At 46.7% G+C, this 19,670-nt stretch overlaps 1 protein-coding gene across 1 annotated transcript in view; it reads right to left on the reverse strand.

Annotated features, from left to right (window-relative positions):
* Positions 1–17,815: 17,815 nt before the first annotated feature.
* Positions 17,816–19,670, reverse strand: part of LOC137785381 (tyrosine-protein kinase CSK) — a 37,221-nt gene continuing 35,366 nt past the window's right edge. Inside the window, exons 12-13 of the mRNA XM_068576545.1 lie at positions 19,579–19,665; positions 17,816–19,304 (exon numbers count right to left, since the gene is read on the reverse strand). Coding sequence (XP_068432646.1) covers positions 19,122–19,304; positions 19,579–19,665 — 270 coding nt within the window. The 3' untranslated portion in view covers positions 17,816–19,121. The remainder of the gene's footprint in view (positions 19,305–19,578; positions 19,666–19,670) is intronic.

Consider the following 19,670-nt stretch of genomic DNA (forward strand, 5'->3'; position numbering starts at 1 on the left):
TTAGCGCTGGCTGAGCTTAAATGGAATGAGAAAACCGTAAAATTCTCCTTCGTGGAATAAAAGCAAACAATCGACAGGGTGAGGAGAGGAGAGAAGGATGTGAGGAGAGGAGAGGAGGATGAGATAAAGCAGGCTGGGTAGCGAGAGGAGTCAGACAAAGATGGAGAGAAATGGCTGCTGGGATGGCTGGAAGATGGGGTGAAGGTCAGTGGAGAGGCGGAGGCAGAGAGTGAGAGAAAGATGAAGGTTTAAAAAATAAACATTTATTCATATATTTAAATATTTACTGCAGATAATCCCGTGCTTGTGTGTGGGTATTTTTATTCATTTATTTTATTTTAAGGGGGAAAGGTCCTCGATTTGAAAACACTTTTTTATAACATTCTGCTTTGAGTTTCGTTTTCAAGCCTTTCAAGGATTTTCTAAATCTGTATTTTTTATGTTGTAAAGAAAAAAAAAGAATCCAACCACTTTAATGACCTTGAAAACACACATGAGGGCTGATTCATCAGCGTTAAGCTCGGTGGTAAATGTTCTTCCCCTCACACGCTTGGCTGTGTTGACACGTACACGTCAGTAATGTCAGGAAGCGAGGTTGTCTTTCGGACTTTTGGATTATTGCAGATTAATGATAATCACATTTTGTGTCGTATTTAAAATACTCATAAGAACATAACGTTAAAATCTCTTAAGGTTGTTCCAGCCACATTTTCCAGCAAAATGCATCTTTGCACCATTTCCCTCGTCCCAAAGTCAATGAGCTTATTGAATGGGTCGTCACACAGTGGCCAAAAGGCCTAAAGTACATCTTCTGGGTCTGTCGTATGATGCTTTTTTGGCCCCAAAAGACCTTTTTCCCTGAGACTTACATTGTGAAAGAGACTTCAGGAACCAGCAGACGTCTTCACAAACACTTGAATAACCTTTATTGGAATAATTAGGCTGGAAAATGCTGCAAATTAACACCCAAAGTGATCTGATTCAACTCAGCAGAAGCGTTTGTATCATTAACGTTCATCAGAATATATTTTTTAACTTCACCTATTTGGCTAAAAATGATCAAACGGAGTGCTGAACCTTCTCAATGGACTCTACACACACACACTACACAACATACACTTAATCTTTCCCATGATGCAGCATGCCCTATCTTCTTTATGCATCTCGTCATCTCGCCGTGACCCCTGAGGTCTGCCTGAAGCACCATACTCCATCTGTTTCTTGTGTGTTAGAGTTGCAGCTCTCTCTCTCTCTCTCTCTCTCTCTCTCTCTCTCTCTCTCTCTCTCTCTCTCTCTCTCTCTCCACCCCCAACATGCCTCCCTTTCTCCTGCTTACATAACTCCCCTCCCCCCCAACAGCACAAGGAGAAGTTATGACAGAAGTTATGACCCCCGAGTCCGTAACACGCTCCTTACTCCTGATCCTCCTGCAAAACAACACGCACACACATGCGCACATGCGCTCACCCACATGCAGGCTTCGCTGTTAGTGGAACGATGACGCTTCCCTGCACCGAGTCACATGCGGTTGAGTCACAGCAGAGCTGGGCTTGTATTTACATTCAAATAAACACGGCATTGGTGTGTTTACACCACGAGCACCAACTCCCACAGTCTGACCTGAGACAACCTGCGCTTTGGCCTGTCTTTACACCCCCTTCCAAAAGAAAGAGGGAACATTCAAGGATTCAAAGCAAACAATGGAGAAGAAAAGGGAGAGTCCGCCTCAGGAATGAGAGAGATTTTCAGGACGCTTATGTTAAAAACGTGCAGCCTGCAGCCTCCACAGTCCTAAATGTCTGCCACACTGACCCAACTTACGTCCAAATATCCTCACTGACTGTGTGTGTGTGTGTGTGTGTGTGTGTGTGTGTGTGTGTGTGTGTGCTCGGCTTCGCGTGCAGCTTCCCTGTCTGTCCACTCACTGGAAGGTTCAGAGCACCGATGTTGAACACGGTCTCGGCGGACACAACCGATCTGAGAACAGCTGAACCGCCACAAACACGAGGCCGCGTGGCGTCGAGACGGACCGGAACGGGGGCATTCTCATGTGCTATAAATAGACGTCCGGCATTTGTTTCCAATCATGCAAATGGTGCTATGCAAGAGCTTATTAACGGCAGCATGCAAACGTGTGATTTAGCTCTAATTTGAGTTTTTCATGTGCACTTATAATGACATGTGAGGCTTCATAGGGTGGGGGGAAGCAGATTGAATGCCTATCTTCACCTGTTCAAACGACCCGATTTATCTAAAACATCTGTTTTGCATTTTTTTTTCACACGCTAAATGTGCGACATATGCTGTACAATAAGAGCATCCGCTCCCTCTCCTCTCTTCCTCACAGAGATGCAGCTCCGGACAAACTCCTCCGAGCTCGCCTTTGCCCGATGACCTCATCTGATCTCGGCCCTCACACATCACTGCTTCTGAATCCCAGTTATCCTTAGAGGCCTCATATCTGTAAACACCAAAATATGAGCACGCACACACACATACACACACACCCAGTGACTTAGCGAGAGGCTGTGTTGTTCCCCATGTGAGATGGGAGTATGAGTCAGTGTGTGTGTGTGTACGTGTGCACGTGCAGCGAGGATGGGTGGAGGTGGGGCTCGTCCTCATCCTGTCACTTCCTCTGTTCCTCTGCCGGCTCAGGTTCTGGGACGACCGCACGGACAAACAAACCCACCGCAGAAGCAGAACAGGTTACGGGCCGAGCGACAAACGCATCGGCTTCTTCTTCACGTCGCACCGACGGTCACAAAAGGCTTTGCTTTCCCAAAAAAAAAGGACATTTGTCAGTAGAGGCCTTGTTTTTCTACATCAGCACCGTGCTGAAACAGCCATACGGTGTGCAGTGCAGTGGTTAGACGTGTGCTCCTGTGACCTGAGTCATGCAGATAAAAGGTTAATCTAGAGACTTGACTTTCCTGAGAAGAAATTATATGAATAAATATCAAGAACCCTGCACTGGCTCTGTCATGTAGGGGACAAGATGTGATAACCGAATGCAGATATTCCAGCTCAGAAAAACTGTCTGATTTCTTGGAAATGCATGTATTGCATTACTTTGTGATACTGCAACCCCCGAAAAGTGAAATTAATTCACCTCCATTGTGTTGGGATGGAGAAATCACAGTGGAGGTAACTCATTCCCAGTGTGAGAGCGGGTGTACCATTGGCACCATGACCCGTGTAGCGAGCTAAAGTCTGAATAAACTACTCAGGCTAACGGCGAGTAGGTGAGGTTTTGCAGTAACGCCTAAAATGAGCAGTGGAGTAGTACAAAGGAGTACTTCATCCAGTTTTATCCCCACGTATGAAAGCACAGTGTAGCATGAAAGCATGGTAGAATTAGATAACAAGTCAGCTAACTAGCAGCTAACAGCTGGCTGGATAGCTAGCTTGCAAATTCATCAATGCTGCAATGCTGACAGAAAATGAGCCGAACGGCATAATGGTGGCGGCGGCGTTGTGTCTGCCTCACTCTCGACAGCTTTGATAAGGACAAACTCGCTAGCTAACTAGCTAACTAGCCAGCCGCCTGTCTCCCGGGGCTGTATCCACTTTACGGCTCCACTGACCTGCGTTGTTACCATTACAGCTAACATTGGTAGCCATTTTCTTTACGTTTATTTTTCCCTGAAACTTTTTAAAATGTTGGTACAGATAAACAAAACAGGATATCGCTGAACTCCCCTCTCCTGGAACACTCGAGTCATGGTTTCTCCACAGCCACTCGGCCAGGCGTTACATAAGCTCCTCCTGTGCATCGGTAAAGGTCTCTGCCCAACCTCACGCGCCCCTTCCCAACCCAGACAACACGAGGCTCTGATGAAACCCAGTGAAAACGGCTCATATGCTCTACTGAATCAAGCCCGCACCCCCAAAGGCAAACTCATCATCTCTCTCCCTGCTGGAGCGATAACGGTCCCTTCCTCTCCTTTCGCTCACCAAAATTCAATTAACTCTGGCTCAATCAGAGCGTCACAGCCGAAGGTGAAGGTTAGGCCGGTTACCGAACTAGGCCGACGTCTGAGGAGTCGGGGCCGTGCGCCAGAGCCGTCAAACTTCCGGTAGGCTGGAGACGATGTGGGATTTATGTGACAGGCTGCCTGAAGACGTTAGCATTCCTGAGCGTCACGGAGCATCGCCGAGGCGCTGGCCTCCTCGCCACGTGACTTAGACGCCTGCACGTAAGACGTTTCCCCCCTCGCAGCCAGGGGAGAGTGTCCGTCACGGCTTGTCCCCGCCAACCATGCGACCTGTCACAGTCCCAACGCCGCACACCTGGCTGACGCATCACAGGAAACGCAGCCGTTATATAAACGTCAGAACAAGACAAATCCCTTTGGATACGTTCTGCTGCGCAAGTAATCAGAAAGACGGGAATAGAAACAATGCAATGAAACGTTGCGTTGTATCTGTGTCTAGTGTCTTATTTGTGTGTTTAATATATAAGTGTCGAATATCTTTTTGTGTGCTTCAGGAGAACAGACATATAAGAGCCTGTGTGCGACGGAGCCGTCGTATGGAACGTGATTGACAGCAGCATCTTGTCATGTTTTATCAAAGATGACGGACGGTCTCGCTCCTTCTCTTTCTCACCGCTTTCCTCTTGAAAGCTGAACGTTCAACTTGTCGCCCGTCGCTGCAGCCGCTGAGGATATGAGCTTTTTAGATTTGTAGCAAACGTGCTCGGGAAATGTCTCGTGGGGGTAAAAAAGAAAACAAGCGTTATGCGACGAAGGCTAGCATGAGTTTGGAGGATATAAATACACAGGAGTTGGCGTGATGGCGATACAAAGGTGGACTTGAAGTCCTTAACCCTCTGGGCCCTGCATATAAGATACATACCCATGTTTTACATAAACAAACCCAGAACAATCTCAGCTCTCTATATAACGAGTGTAAAGAGAAAGAGATTTTCTTGAGTGTTCATTGGTCAGTTTTTTAACAAAATGTCGACATACGAATTGACAAATCCCAGTGAAGGATGTCGTGTGACGAGTGCTTTTTCTTTGCATTGCGTCATATGACACACATATGACACACATATGACGCTATCTCTCTGTGTGAGTTGCGTAAGATTTCGCAGGAGGAAGGCAGCGGAAGCAGGAAGTCTACCGTTTCCGGTAGAAGTCAAACTATATTTCTGGGATGTTTTATCGCAAAGATATGAATATTTACAAAACGTAAACATTGTCAAAACTCAGATCCGCGTTGGCAGGTTCGGGAGTGTTAAACGTATCCGAAAGTGTACGCGTCCGGAGCTCTGCCCTGTGAGCGCTCAAAGTACCCAAAGTCGGGTGTAATGCTCGTCACTGCACATGTGTGTGTGTGTGTGTGTGTGTGTGTGTGTGTGTGTGTGTGTGTGTGTGTGTAGCTGCCTCAGAGTGACTCACTACGAATGCAGGTAAAAAGCGGCAATTTCTCCACACAGAAATGTGCTACGATCATCTCACTTCCAACATTTCTTTCACCCATAATGGCATCTCTTCCAGCCGCTGCAGAGTTAAAGTGAACACGGAGCCACGTGAGTCATGCACGACGTCGCTGCCCACGTCTGTAAGAGAGTGTGTGTGTGTGTGTGTGTGTGTGTGTAGGGGGGGGGAGCTGATGAGTAATCCAGCTTGGACCGAGGCAGGCGGGGAGCTTCTGAAGCTCTGGAGTCTCGGCGGGCTGCTGAACACACAATGCAAATCGGTGAAGGCAGAGACGAGCCAGTTATTCACCTTGGTCAAAATGACGACTGTTTGATGTTCCTATGATCCCGAATGTCTCAATGGCACAATATGATAACAGGTTGGCAGTTCATTAATGCGGCCAGATGAGCACAAATGAACTCCTGACTTCTGACCGGCGGCGTCACGGCGGCGACGATCCGCAGCGGAGCGGCTGCAAGAGCGCGAAAGCGGGGAAGTGAAAGCGGCCTCGGGCCGGCACGGACAACAAAAGGTTGCATGTAATCCTTACGTAAAGTGCATCAGCGGGCCGAGGTCGCCGCTGTCGGCTGAACCAGGAGTCGGGTGGAGACCAACCCGAGCCACTCAACCAATCAACCAATCGCACGAGCAGAGTGAGGATGCACCAAGCATGTATTCAATTCTAGTTCAAGCTTTTCCAATGTGAGTTTCTCTCTTCAGATTTGATTCTTTTTAACCGACATTGCTTTTGTCTCTGCTGTTTTATTCTCGCCAGACTACCTTTACTATTGTGGGGGCAATGACCTCATGATTCATCTGAATTGATTGTCTACCAGGTTGTTGAATGAGATCCAGCTGCATTGTCGAATGTTGAAGGTGACAGGCGCGGCGGATCCGCAAAGTCATCAGAAAAGGCATCGGTGTGTCTCGGTAGGTGTCTGAGGATGCAGCTCGACACGAGGAGCAACTTATTCAGAAGAAGCAGGTTGCTCAGAAGACATCTGTCCTCCTCCTCCCTCACACACTCGCTCATGGAGCTGTTGGGAGCTTTTGGCTCAGTGCTGCTGCGCCGCGTCCTGCCAGGTTTCAGTGAAAAACACGAGGACGAGATCGTGCTAAACATCCGTCCATCCATGATCTTTAACCGCTCATCCTCGTCCAATAACACGAGCCGATCTTTGGACTTTAAAGGAAAAGCTGGAAAAGGTTTTATTATTGATTTATTGTTGTATAAAACTGTAAATGATAAGTTGTTGTATGATTTTTTTTTAAAACAAAAGCCGAAAAGTGAACTATATGGTGCATGAGAAAATTCAAATAGCCCCAATGAGTCCTCTCCTGAATGTTCTCTGTTCTAAACCCTCTCTAATTTTGTTCTGCTTCACTTTATCAAAGTCAACCTTTGCAGGGAGAATGTTCACATGTTGAATGTTCACATGTTGAATGTTCACATGTTGAATGTTCACATGTTGAAGGTTCACATGTTGAATGCTCACATGTTGAAGGTTCACATGTTGAATGCTCACATGTTGAAGGTTCACATGTTGAATGCTCACATGTTGAAGGTTCACATGTTGAATGCTCACATGTTGAAGGTTCACATGTTGAAGGTTCACATGTTGAATGCTCACATGTTGAAGGTTCACATGTTGAAGGTTCACATGTTGAATGCTCACATGTTGAAGGTTCACATGTTGAGCTATAATTTGGGTTCAAGTTGAACTTTCCAGCTGCATCATTTCAAACAAATAATGTAGGTGGACCTGAATCCTTTTAATTTATTTCTGTGTCATCTTCATTTACTCTTAACCAGTAACATATTGACTGATATTTACACATCTGAACAAAATCTCACATGTGTACCTTTTAATATAACACCTGAATCATTCAAATAGCCCGAGTGGTTACTGAGATGCACCCTTTTTAGTTTGAGCACGACATTTTCCAGCAGACGCCTAAAAATAGGTGGGTTTTGATTTAATGACGCTAAAAGAACGGATGTAAAATCTAATATTACGGAATTAGTCGAGTGCATCTTGTTCGTTCTACGTCAGAAACATGAAGTCCGGCTTCTGGGCGTTGATGAGTACGAGGCGGTGGGTCCATGCGCAATGACATGAGGAAGGGGAGGATTAAACGCCAGCCTCAACTAGCGTTTTATCATTAAATCCCAAAAGGGTTGAGGAGAGGGGGGGAGGACTGATGAACACTGAGCTGGTTATCAACACGCTGACATTGAGGCTGTGATGTTGCGGTCGAGGCTGCTCTGGTCCCTCAGTACTCCAGATCTTCTCGGGTGGAGGTCGTATGAACTGAAACCACCCGAGTACAGCTTGAAGGTACTGTTGACCATCGCCCCGCTCCACTAATATCAAGTCAGCTGACTATTGGCCAGCAGGAGGCGACTCCTCGAGTTGCCAAAAGAAGTCACATTTCATAGAAGTCGATAAGAAAATGACCGTACGTCTTTGTTTAGTTCTCAGTCGCTGGTTTCGCAATCCATAAGCTTCTGTTGTATATGAAAGTGTCCAAAACTGAAAAAACCTTAAACTTGCATTCTTTCTAATGGCCATCAGGGGGCGACAGTAGTGTTATCACCGAGGTAAACATTGTAAACGATCTCTAGTTTTATGTCTTATTCAATACAGCTTGATGTTCATTTAGTAAATTATGGGCACATTTCGAGTCAGAAATAGACCATAAAGCAGGGGATGCTTTTGTGCGGTTGTTATTGTCATTGAATTGTTTCCTCTTACAACTTTAACCCTTTCACAGTTTGTTTTCAGTTCATCAAAGGCTGAAAAATATCTTATTTAGTGTTCGGTTGTACTAAGTTCCTCTCGTGTTCGACCAAAACACAAACTCAAGGCATTAAAACGTTATTTCACAAACCGATGGGTGATGTCATGCTGACTGCCTGTACATAGTTCTGGAACATATAAAGACATGTTGATTAATGTCCGTTGTCCAAAATAAAACAAAATCCAACGAGCAATTCAAAGAAAGCCTGCAGCACAGCAGGAGTTACACGTTCAATTGTCCAATTAATATTTTTGTTGACTGTGTTCCAGGTCAGACGTCAGTTATCTGAGCTGAATCCATTCCCTTTCCCTGATGTGGGCACAGATTCTCATCAATAATTACGGTTTGTTATCAGAATCATTGTGTTTCGCAGAGTAAAGAGTCATTACGCAACATCCGCCGCCCACACAAAGGTGGTAGTAGCACGCTGTGGTGATCAACAACATGATTTTGAATACCTCAGCCATCGCGAGGCGCTGGAGCGAAGTGAAACTAAAGTGAAAAGGGGGTCGAGCACCGCCCCGAGTGGGCTTCGTGTCAGAGACCTCCAGCACACGGCGGCGGCGTCCACACCAACACAAGCTTTCATCGGGGGAGAAAAAACAACCAAAATGTATTTAGCCTTCTGTTTGGCAACCGTGGAGCCCACGTGTGTGTGTGTGTGTGTGTGTGTGTGTGTCTGTGTGTGTGCGCTCGCCAACAGCTTGCATACATGTCTGTTCACATGTGAGTTGCCGCGATGCATCAACTTAATTAACGGGAATGTGCTTGGAGTCATTCCTGCCCACGGTGGAGAGAGGCTGTTACATCACATACTCACAGGAAGAACACACACACACACACACACACACACACACACATATGGAGACATTCTCCTGCCTGTGTATGTGGAGTAATGTTCTCCTTTCTCGATGTAGCCGCATACAAACCCCCCTGTTCGTTTGTTGCCGTTCCCCTGCCTGATATTTTTATTATTTGGTTCTTTTCATTTTCTTCCTTAGGGAGCCGTGGCCGTCTGCGCCGTGGAGCCGCATCTGCAGCTGCAGCTGCCGACTTCTGGCTGCATATGTTAGCGCCTGTGTTTCTAAGGAAGGTCTGGCTGAACAACCCCCGTGCAGGCTCTCAGCCCTCATCTGTGTCTCTCCTCCCCCTGCCCTTCGTGCCAGGCGGCAAGGAGTGAAGCTCAGACGGCCTGTGTGTGTGTGTGTGCGTGTGTGTGTGTGTGTGTGTGTGTGTGTGTGTGGTCCACCCCTCTCCCTCTCCCTATGGGTGCACAGGGGGCACTGGCTGGGCAAAGAGAAGGAAGGGGTGGGGGCGGGTCAGTGGGGCCCCTTCTTTAAAATACACAAAATGAAAACCTTGGCCTTAATCCGGCTCCAGAAAAGTGTTCATACACGCTGCTGCAGGAGTGAGTTGTTGTGCTTTCTGACCTCAAGGAAAAGCCTTAATTTACTAACACCCCCGCCCCCTGAACCCCAGCACCAAAATAAGAATGTAGCCGTGAACGTACAGTTGTGACAAGCCTCTGCGGTCTGCGAGGCATTTCATGAACCTTAACATTACTCGCGGTTGGCTGCGGTTCCTCATGTGTCACAACAGTTTACAGTCCGTCGTCCTCTGCGGACGCTCGCGACGTCGCCAAAATCTAACAACGGCCGGGTCGTTCGTCAGGGCGGAAACTTCGAGACCGAACATTCACTTTCTTTTTCCTCTTTTTTTTGGTGACAGAAAGTCTTCAGACGTCTCCTCCTCTGTTTTATCATTTCATCTCTCGTTCCGTGCACGTCGCGCTGTAACTCTTCTCGAGTGAGTTCCTGTGCGTTTTTTTGTTTTGTTTTTGGACAAAACTGTGATTGCTTTCGGTATTCATTCTTCCTCTCGCTCATGCAGCCTGCCACCCGACCTGCTGCCGATCTATAAAAAGTGATAACAAAACACCTCCCTCTGAATGACAGCGAGCGTGACGAGCTTTCGGTGTCAGACTCTTCGCTGTGACTCACACAGCGAGGGATTCATCAAACCTCACATCATCTGCCAGGCCCCGGCTCCCGTCGGCGGGAGGGGAGATGGGGGATGGTGCTTTCAAGCTGAACCAACAAAAACTTTGTGCGCTAGCGTCTCCAAATGGCTTCAAGAGGGATTTTGAACTTCAAAACCCAGGAATCCTGAAAGATGATGTCAGTGAACTGCAGTCTGGCTCTGGTTCTGTTCAACAAACCCAAAGCAGTACGCAGCGCTTCATACCACAGGATGGGCGGGGGACTATATTTTATAACGCGTCTTTCAGTGATACCTGACGCAATGATGGATGGGAGGCCTTGGTCTATTTCTGTGCAACTATTTATTTGCCAGTCAGTGTATAAAAAGCACACTTTACAAAATAAATGATCTGAGCACAAGCGCTAGCAAGCTAACTTTGTTTGTTTATAGTATTATCTTAGTACATGGGCTAGGTAGCTAGCTTTGTTTGTTTATAGTATTATCTTAGCACATGGGCTAGCTAGCTAGCTTTGTTTGTTTATAGTATTATTTTAGCACACGAGCTAACTAGCTAACTTTGTTTGTTTATAGTACTATCTTAGCACACGGGCTAGCTAGCTAGCTTTGGTTGTCTATAGTATTGTTTTAGCACACGGGCTAGCTAGCTAGCTTTGTTTGTCTATAGTGCACAATGTAACATCACATGGAGAGTTTACACTTCTTGGTGGCAGTTGAATGAGTCACAAAGCTAGCATGCTCACGTAGAGGACATGCTACTAAAGGCGCGTGCTACGCTCCTGTACCGCCGTTATCAGCTGTAATCACCGCAGGAGCGCTCTGCAGCGGTATGGCGGTTAGCTCGTCAGTGGGGCACACAGACTCGCGTGCATTTGGGGCCGGGCTGGCTTTGTTATAGTTGTTAAATCGTTGTTTCTTTACTATTATTGTTTTCTGGATTTCAAATTTAGCACCTAAAATATCAATATTTGGTGATTCTACATTCTTCTCTGATGCAGCATTTGTCATTTTATGGTGAAGTCCCTCCTGGTGCGGCTTGTTTGCTTCTCTTTTCTGCCATTTTCTGCGTTATGAAGACAGCGTGGAGGACAATGTAGGTTGGAAAGCCACTAGCGGAGTGGAGTGGTATCACAATGGTGACTCCCAGGGGCCGCGGGGCCCTTCACCCTCTCCTTATTGGGATGTGTGTTGGCACGGTCCCCCCCTCCCCTCTTCCCCCCCTCTCCCCCCGCTGGCAACCAGCAGACCGGGGGCCTCGGGGCAGGGGGAGGTGAAATGTCAGAAGCAAAATGCAAATTCATGCTGACAAGCGGCGCAGAAAACATGTTCTCTGCGACTCGGTGGAACCTTGATATTTCTCAAAGTCAAATGAACATGTCAGCCGGCACTGCGGGGCAACTATTGGGTTATTTAAAGAAGAAGTTCAGAAAGCAGGCCGGTGTTACATCACAGGCAGAGACTGTTTACGTGCAGCTCGGTGGACAAGGCTCGCCTTTTGTTGTGGTCGCTATCCTCTTCCTCCAGTCTCCCTCTGTCTGCAATGGTGGCCCGGTAGAGGAGACGCATACTGGCTCGCATCAGTCCGTCATGACACCACTGCTCCGCTCTCGTCCTCCACATCCGCTGCCGGGTCCCTGCGTGTCATCCGTCTCCACCGCCGAGCTCCCCAGATACACTATTAGCTCACAGCTCGGGCTTTGATTAGCAGCAGGACACCGAGACTTAATAATAAACCTCAAACTGCTCGTAACAGCTAACCATGATTAGCTGGTGGCTCAGAGGGTGGTGATGTCTGTCTACTGGTTCGTCTAGTAGTTAGAGATTGTTGGATGGATTGCACTCTAAGAAACCTTTAATGTTTTCTCTGGCGCCACAAGCAGGTTGCGTTTCAGTACATGCTAAACATCAGCTTGTTAGCATTTCTACTGTGAGCATGTATTCATGCCGGTGTTAGCATTTTCGCTAAGAGCGAGCGTTGGTAATATTGTCCAAATACATTTTTGTTGGAATTTTCCTTCCACCCCGACAACAATAAAGGTCTCAAACGCTCGTCATGGAGTCTCCATCAAGCTGCTAGTTTAACAGCTGAGAGTGGGAACAGTAGCCATGTTTGTTGTCTATTCATTAATCATTAGGACAGTGGCTTTGAAGGGAGGCCTGAAGGGACGGACTATTCATGTTTCTTTCGTATATTTTAGAAACTTTTAGAGCTAGTGCTGCTAGCTACTTTTTTATTGGAAAAGAGTTGTTTTTTTCAGTTGGATTACAGACTCGGCCGTTCAAGCACAGCCGCGTCGAAATAGAGCGATACGCTGCGTGTGGGATCCTGTGTTGCTAAAGGAAAGCGCAGCGCTAACACCGTCACGCTCATTCGAGGAAGTCTAAAAACGGTGCCCACATGCACATTTAAAGTTGTTTGTTGTCGGCCGTGTTCCTCCTCTCCTCACAGGCTGTGAAGTGACCTCCTTCCTGGTGAGATTCTGGAGATAAGGAATACAATCCAGGTTCCTTCTTCGGCATGGAAAAAAATACCCATTCTAACCAAAGTAGCCGGAGCTAATATGAGGCTTTATGCTTCAGATCTCTTCACAGCTAATATAATTAGAACAACCCAATAAAATGTTTGCACGTGTGTGCGCTTGTGGATATTAGTTAAAGATAGACTGGCAATATGTAATCCTGTGATGGGGTTAAATTAAAAATGCATGCACTGCACAGCATGTTACATATGCAAAATAGATTATTTATCTGTATAAAAATTGTTTGAATAAACCATGAGCTCATTATGCCTGCATCAAATTTATGTCTGAATATCTGTTTCTTCAACACGGGGAGTCGTGCCGACGCTCTCCGGCTGTGACGTCTGAGGTCGTGCTCCTTTCTGTCTTGTTGCGGCTTATGGATCGTCGCTGCGCTGATGAGTTTACGAGGTCATGACACAAAATAATACACCGAGCAGTTGAGTCAGAAGCTCCCGAATGTGACGATAAGACATCAACATTTATGCGCAACTGATGCTGCATCGGAGGAAATGGATCATGCGGTGGAATACAAACTGAGAGCAGAACAAAAGGAGGGATTCAGGCCGCTACAAACTCCAACGCCACAAAACCGCAGAGACTCGGCAACAAGGGGGCCTGAATGCAAAAAAAAGAAAGAAAAAAAAGTGGCACTCATGTGTAAAAAGGCTGACATCACGCGAAAATAAACGTGCCCAAATATAGAAGCTAATTGCGACAGGAAACTGCATATTTTTAGGCTCCGTTCCTGCAAAGTGGCGCGCTCCAAACAGGAAAAGGCATGTGATGCGCCCGAGTGGTGTGTCCATGTGAAAGGATCCTGTCACCGAGGACATGTGCACATTTGACACAGCCGGCCGCACGCTGGCCTGATAACGTCAATATCGTTTCCGTCATCTCCTGTCAGCCCCGACGCCCCGCTCCTCGTCTCTGAAACAGACAGGATATGGAGACTCGACTCCCACGCTGGCTCAATGACAGTGCTGGAGCTGTATAAACAGAGCGCTCAGTGTCAGGAACTCAGAGGGAAGCTAGACTTTCTCCCACCCTGCAATCTACTGTGTCTCCGGCCAGTTTTTTTTGGGGCAAAACACTTTACTTTCTTGCCGAGAGTTAAATGAGAAGGTTAATACCGCTCTCGTGTTTGCAGGGCAAAATGTGGCGCTAAGGACAGCAGCTTGTTAGCTTAGCACTACCGTTCAAAAGTTTCACTTAGTCACTTAGAAATGTCCTTATTTTTTACATTTTCAATAAAGATGACATTAAATGAATCAGAAATACACTCTATACATTGTTAATGTGGTAAATATCTACACAGGTGTATAGAGGCTCATTTCCAGCAGCATCACTCCAGTGTCCTGATGGTACATTGTGTTTGCTAATCGCCTTAGAAGACTAATGGATGAGTAGAAAACCCTTGTGCAGTGATGTTACACAGCTGAAAACAGTCCTGCTGATGAGAGAAGCTGTAAAACTGGCCTTCCTTTGAGCTCGTTGAGTATCTGGAGCATCACATTTGTGGGTTCATTAAAAGCTCAAAATGACCAGAAAAAGAGAACTTTCATGTAAAACTCGCCCGTCTGTTCTTGTTCTTCGAAATTAAGGCTATCCCATGTGAGAACTTGCCAAGAAACTGAGAATTTGTTTGTCTAACTTGGTTTATTGGATTCACGCATCGGCGTTGAAACCCAGAGAAGCCTGGGAAGTTGAATTTACTCTTCATCACAAGGTCCTTGATCAACGACCTTTAGCTGCTTCAGTGTAACTGACCAGTGCAGTGAAAATAAAAAAGCATGGGGTTGTTTTGCAGAAAACTATGATGCTAGTGGAGGGGGTGTGATGGCGGGTTAACGCTGTGTGATCCGGGGTCAGAGAGGTGCGTCTTCTCGGTGAGTCTTGTGTCTTTAAGAAAATCTGTCATGCGGCAACGTCACTTGAAGCCGAGGCCTCTCCGCCTCACCCTCATTCTGTCACGCATGTAAATGTGTCGGCTCCAGGGCGGCAGTGCACATGCTAACTCCACAAAAAACAACCAAAAGAAACCCCAACACATGCAGCCCTCAGCATCTTCCTCAGCATCTTCCTCAGCATCTTCCTCAGCATCTTCCTCAGCATCTTCCTCAGCATCTTCCTCGCTCTCCCAAAAAAAAAAAAAAAATGGAGTTGGCGTAATCAGATTAAATCCGGGAGCTAATTTGTTGCCGTCGGGTGGGCGGCTCTGTAGCACAGATCCATAACTTATCGAAAGCTGATTAACGCATCAACCCTCCTGCTTGTGCCTACACTCAGAACGCAGAGCCGTGCGGTTGTCAGGATTGCTTAAGTGTGAACGGACGACCGAGGCATCCAGCCGCCAGAGCGGCGCGCTAACGCTCACTCCTGTCACCACACGCTCTCGTCACAGCGGTACCTCCAGTTGGGCTTTACATTTTAAAATGCGCCACAATATCACGAGGGTTACTGTACGTATGGATGTCTAAATGAATGACCGGGTAGATTGTCTGGGGAGCCGTGTGTCTCCACGTCCTTGAACAAGGCAGTGAAGGTCATTTATTTAAGGATGCAGCTGCTGACCTTTGACCCCTCCAGTAGAACCGCTAAATCCCCTGTTCCAATACTCATGCTACTGTACTAGTTATTAAATACTAATGAGTATGGTAGATAGTATGTCCCGATGCATAGAATATTTAAGATAAATATAAATTATCAGGATGTCCTTGCATCCTGTCAATCACAGTAAACACATATTACCTTTATGGTTTGTTCTACTCTAAATGGACCATCATTTTCTAAATGAAGATGCTGTATTGAAGACTTGGTATTGAGACCATAAACTCATGAGTTTATGGTCTCAATAACAAGACCTCTAATTACATAGAAAGTAAAAAAGACTGGAGCAAAACAATTTCATGAATAGCAAAGGTCATTGAATTCAAGTGTTGCTTTTTAATTTTTAATGTATTTATTTTTCATTATATATATATATATATATATATATATATATATATATATATATATATATATATATATATATATATATATATATATAAACAATGTTTACTGAAGGAGTGAAGTGAATCAAGAGAGAAGTAGAGTCATTTTCTCAGACTTCTGTAAGATCTCATTCCTTTTTGCAACCAGAGGAGTCGCCCCCTGGTGGCCATTAGAGAGAATGCACGTTTTAAGACTTTCTTTTTCAGAACTGGAGGTTGCCGCCTGGAGAGACTACTTTGGTAACACAAATGTTCTTTTAAATAGACAAACATGTGTGTAATTCATGCCACTGCCTACATGTTTCTCCTGAGATAAGGTCCCTTGGGGAGGAATGTTTACTGCAAGCAACAGTATGTACTTTGTGAGGGCACAAACAGCCGTTATGCACTAAAACTCCATCCCAAATGCAGTTTAATCCCATATTGAAGCTCTGTGTTGCTCATTTTTCAGCTCCCCTGAGGACTCAGACGGTTTGAAGCCTCTCGGCGGTGACGTTTGGAAGTCAGGCGACATCCAAAAATGTTCCCCAAACCGGCTAATGCGCCTATTTCTTTTTTTTAAGGCAGTGAGGAGACAAACAGGGTGCTGATGGGCGGGGGGGGGGAGCCCTCTGCAGCAGGCCCCGTCTCGTGCTGCCGTCGCGCGGCGGTTAAACCGGCGCTGGCGTGATGCGTCCTGACAGCGGCACAGTCTTGGCCACGAGCAACAAACCGGCCTCGCTTACGTAACCAAGCCCCCCCATTGTTGCCGCTCCTGTCGCCGCCATTAAAAATGCACCGGAACCGCATGACATCACGCTCCAGACACTTGTTTGCAGCAGCGTGAAAGGAGACGGAGGGGTTTGGGGTCAAAGTTCACTTAAAAAAGAGGAGTTTCGAATGAACACAATCCAGTAAACCTGGTCTCACCTCATGCCAGTCTGTAAATTATGAACCCGGCTGACACAACACGCCGACACGGCGTCACACCTTTAAGCCGCCGCTGACACCGCAACACCTGTTTCCTGGCACCTCCGCAATCACCGGAGGACTTTATTTATAGAGAACGGGCCTTTTGAGAACAGATGCGAGTCACACTTCTTTACAGAGCGTCGGTTCAGTCGCTTCGTCTCGTGACCCCTCCCCTCCCCATCTGTCTTCACAGCCGGATCACGCGGCGCCGATTAGTTAAATAACTATTTTCTTCATTCAGTTTGTTTGATGACTCAAGGAGACGACGTATCAGAATTAAGACAAAACCCAGACACCAGGGCGGCCCTTTGAGCAAGGCATTCATCTTACTGTGTAAATACTCATGCTGCCTTTTTATTGCACTGTTTTATGTGCATCGTTAAATGTTAGGCACCACAAATTCTTCGTATGTGTAAACATACTTGGCAATAAATGGTTCTGATTCATCTTAATGCAAAACTCACAGTACTGCGTTAAGAGTGTTAGTTCTGGATCTCTTCACTCCTCCTCTTCATCCCGGCCATGATGAAATAGTGTCCACCACTGTAAGATACGGGGGATGCGATCTAGTGTGTTCGTACAAAACATGTAAAATAAAGAGTCAAAACATTGCATTTTCAAACAGAACGAGGGCTGTGGATATCTCTTCCATTGTGACGGCGTTAGTAAAGAATCTCGCAGAAACCGTGGAAATGACCAGCGTGGGAAAATTGATACCAATGTGTAAAATATTGCACCTCCCCTTTAGTTCATTCCTCCTAATCTCACATATTCCCTCAGATGCTCCAAGACTGTAAACCATGTTATATGTTGGAAAACGTTCTTAAGATCTCTATTTGGGAACCAGGATGGTTTATCAGCTGCATCTACCACTACTACCCAGGTGCCCCTTGAGCAAGGCACTTCACCCCATATCCCTCACAGCTTGTGTGGAAGAAGATGAACCAGATTACAAACTTTCCTGAGTTGAATTGATTTCACAGAAAAAGTGTTATTTCCTTAAGGCCGTCCACACACGCACACACGCACACACACACACACACACACACACACACACACACACACACACACACACACACACACACACACACACACACACACAATGATGCAGGTGTTTCCACGCTGTTCAGATGGAATGATTTATTCATAATCATGATAGCATAATAAAACAATGAACATTGAAAGCACTGACAGTTGAACCCAAGGCCTCTCCTCCCAGCATGCACCACCCCGACCCCAGCGTTCACAGAGACGTCCCAGACGCCAAAAGACTCCCGGCGTCTGGAAGTCCTCCTTTTTTTTGTTTTTTTATTCTTTTACTCTCCGCCTCAGTCAGTTTTTTCCTTGTTCGTTTTTTTTTTTATTAGTTTTTTTAATCCTTTAAATATATTTTGATATAAAAAACAAGCCCACGTATGATGAGTCAACCATGTTTGTGAACTGCCTCTCTGGGCTTCTCCCGGTATTTGTCCTGCCTCCCCCTCTTTCCCAGGATTGGTTAGAGGACAAACATGATACTGGCCCCCTTAAATCCTCCCTCTTCCTGTTCACGCTCTCTTCATGGACACGTGGTACAAACCACCACTCCCACCCAAAAAAATACATCCCAGTCCGATTGGGTGATGGTGGAGGTGCAGGAGATGGCACAAAAATAAAAATAAAAACGGTTTGATAACCTCCCTGAAAAAAAAAAATGAAAGCAATAAAAAAAGATCTCTTAAAAAAAGGAATTAAAAATAAAAATCGAACTACAAAAGTCCAGTTGAAAGACATGCCGGAGGGAAGGAGCTCTGTAGACTGGAGGCACTTTAGCACAGAGCGAAGGCCCCACGCCTGACACCACGCCGAGGGAGGAGGGGGGAGGAGGAAGGAGGGGGGAGAGAGAGGGGGAGGAGGAAGGATGGAATGACTTCATGTAGAGCAACACGGAGGTGCAGAGATCTAGGAATGATGGAATGATGGGAGGGAAGGAGAAGAAAGAGAACCTGACAACCTTAGAGGATAAAAGGGCCAGCCTACCCCTCCAGTAGTTAATGCCATGTTCAGGAGAGGAGGAGGAAAAAATATAAAAAAAACAAGAGTGGGGGAGAAAAAAAAAAAGAGAAGGATCTTCCAGGTGGAGGAGGAAGACGAAAGAAAGCGAGCGAGCAGCGGTGGGGATAGAGCGAGGAAAAGAGCGGCGGCCCGTCGTCGAGAGGAGGAGGAAACAGTCCGGCGAAAAGCTTTACAACACAAACAGGAAAACGGTCCTTTGTGTGGAGGCAGAGGGAGGCCTGAGGTCAAAGGTCGGGGCAGTGGGGCAGTCCCGCGGGTCAGTGGGCTGGGCAGGCAGGAGGAAGATGCTGTGGTCCCTCTTCTTCTCCTCCTCCTCCTCCTCCTCCCACCACCGCTGTGTCTCGCCCCGCTCCTCCCCTCCCCGCGCCTCCTCTTCACAGGTAGAGCTCCTTGGCTCTGATATGCTGCAGCTTGTCCCTCAGCATGCGGAAGGAGGGCCGCACGACAGAGTCCAGGGTCCAGCACTGCTTCATCAGGTCGTACACCACGGGCGGGCAGCCGTCCGGGGCGTCCATCTTGTATCCCTTCTCCACCCGGGGCACCACCTCTTTCAGCGGCTGAGAGAGAGAGAGAGAGAGAGAGATAGAGAGAGAGAGAGAGAGCATGTTGACTGATATTAAGCCGATAGGCAAATTACTAAATATGTAAATGCATTTAATAATAAATTTAATAAAGCACATGTCGTGTCACATTTTTATCACCTGCTCCAGCGGTCTAATGGCACAAATATGTTTGAGGTCACTTCTACACATACACACACACACACACACAAGCCTGCCATCTGCTGGTGTGCCTCGGCGAGCCACACAAACGTGGCGTTCAGGTACTCACAATTCTAGGGTAAGGCACGCGCCCGAAGGAGTAGATCTCCCAAAGCAGGATTCCGTAGCTCCAGACGTCTGACTTGGTGGAAAACCTCTGTC

Source organism: Clinocottus analis, unplaced genomic scaffold (assembly GCF_023055335.1).
Source record: "Clinocottus analis isolate CAN_PGR_092001 unplaced genomic scaffold, fCliAna1.0.p SCAF_1, whole genome shotgun sequence".
Taxonomy (NCBI): Eukaryota; Metazoa; Chordata; class Actinopteri; order Perciformes; family Cottidae; genus Clinocottus; species Clinocottus analis.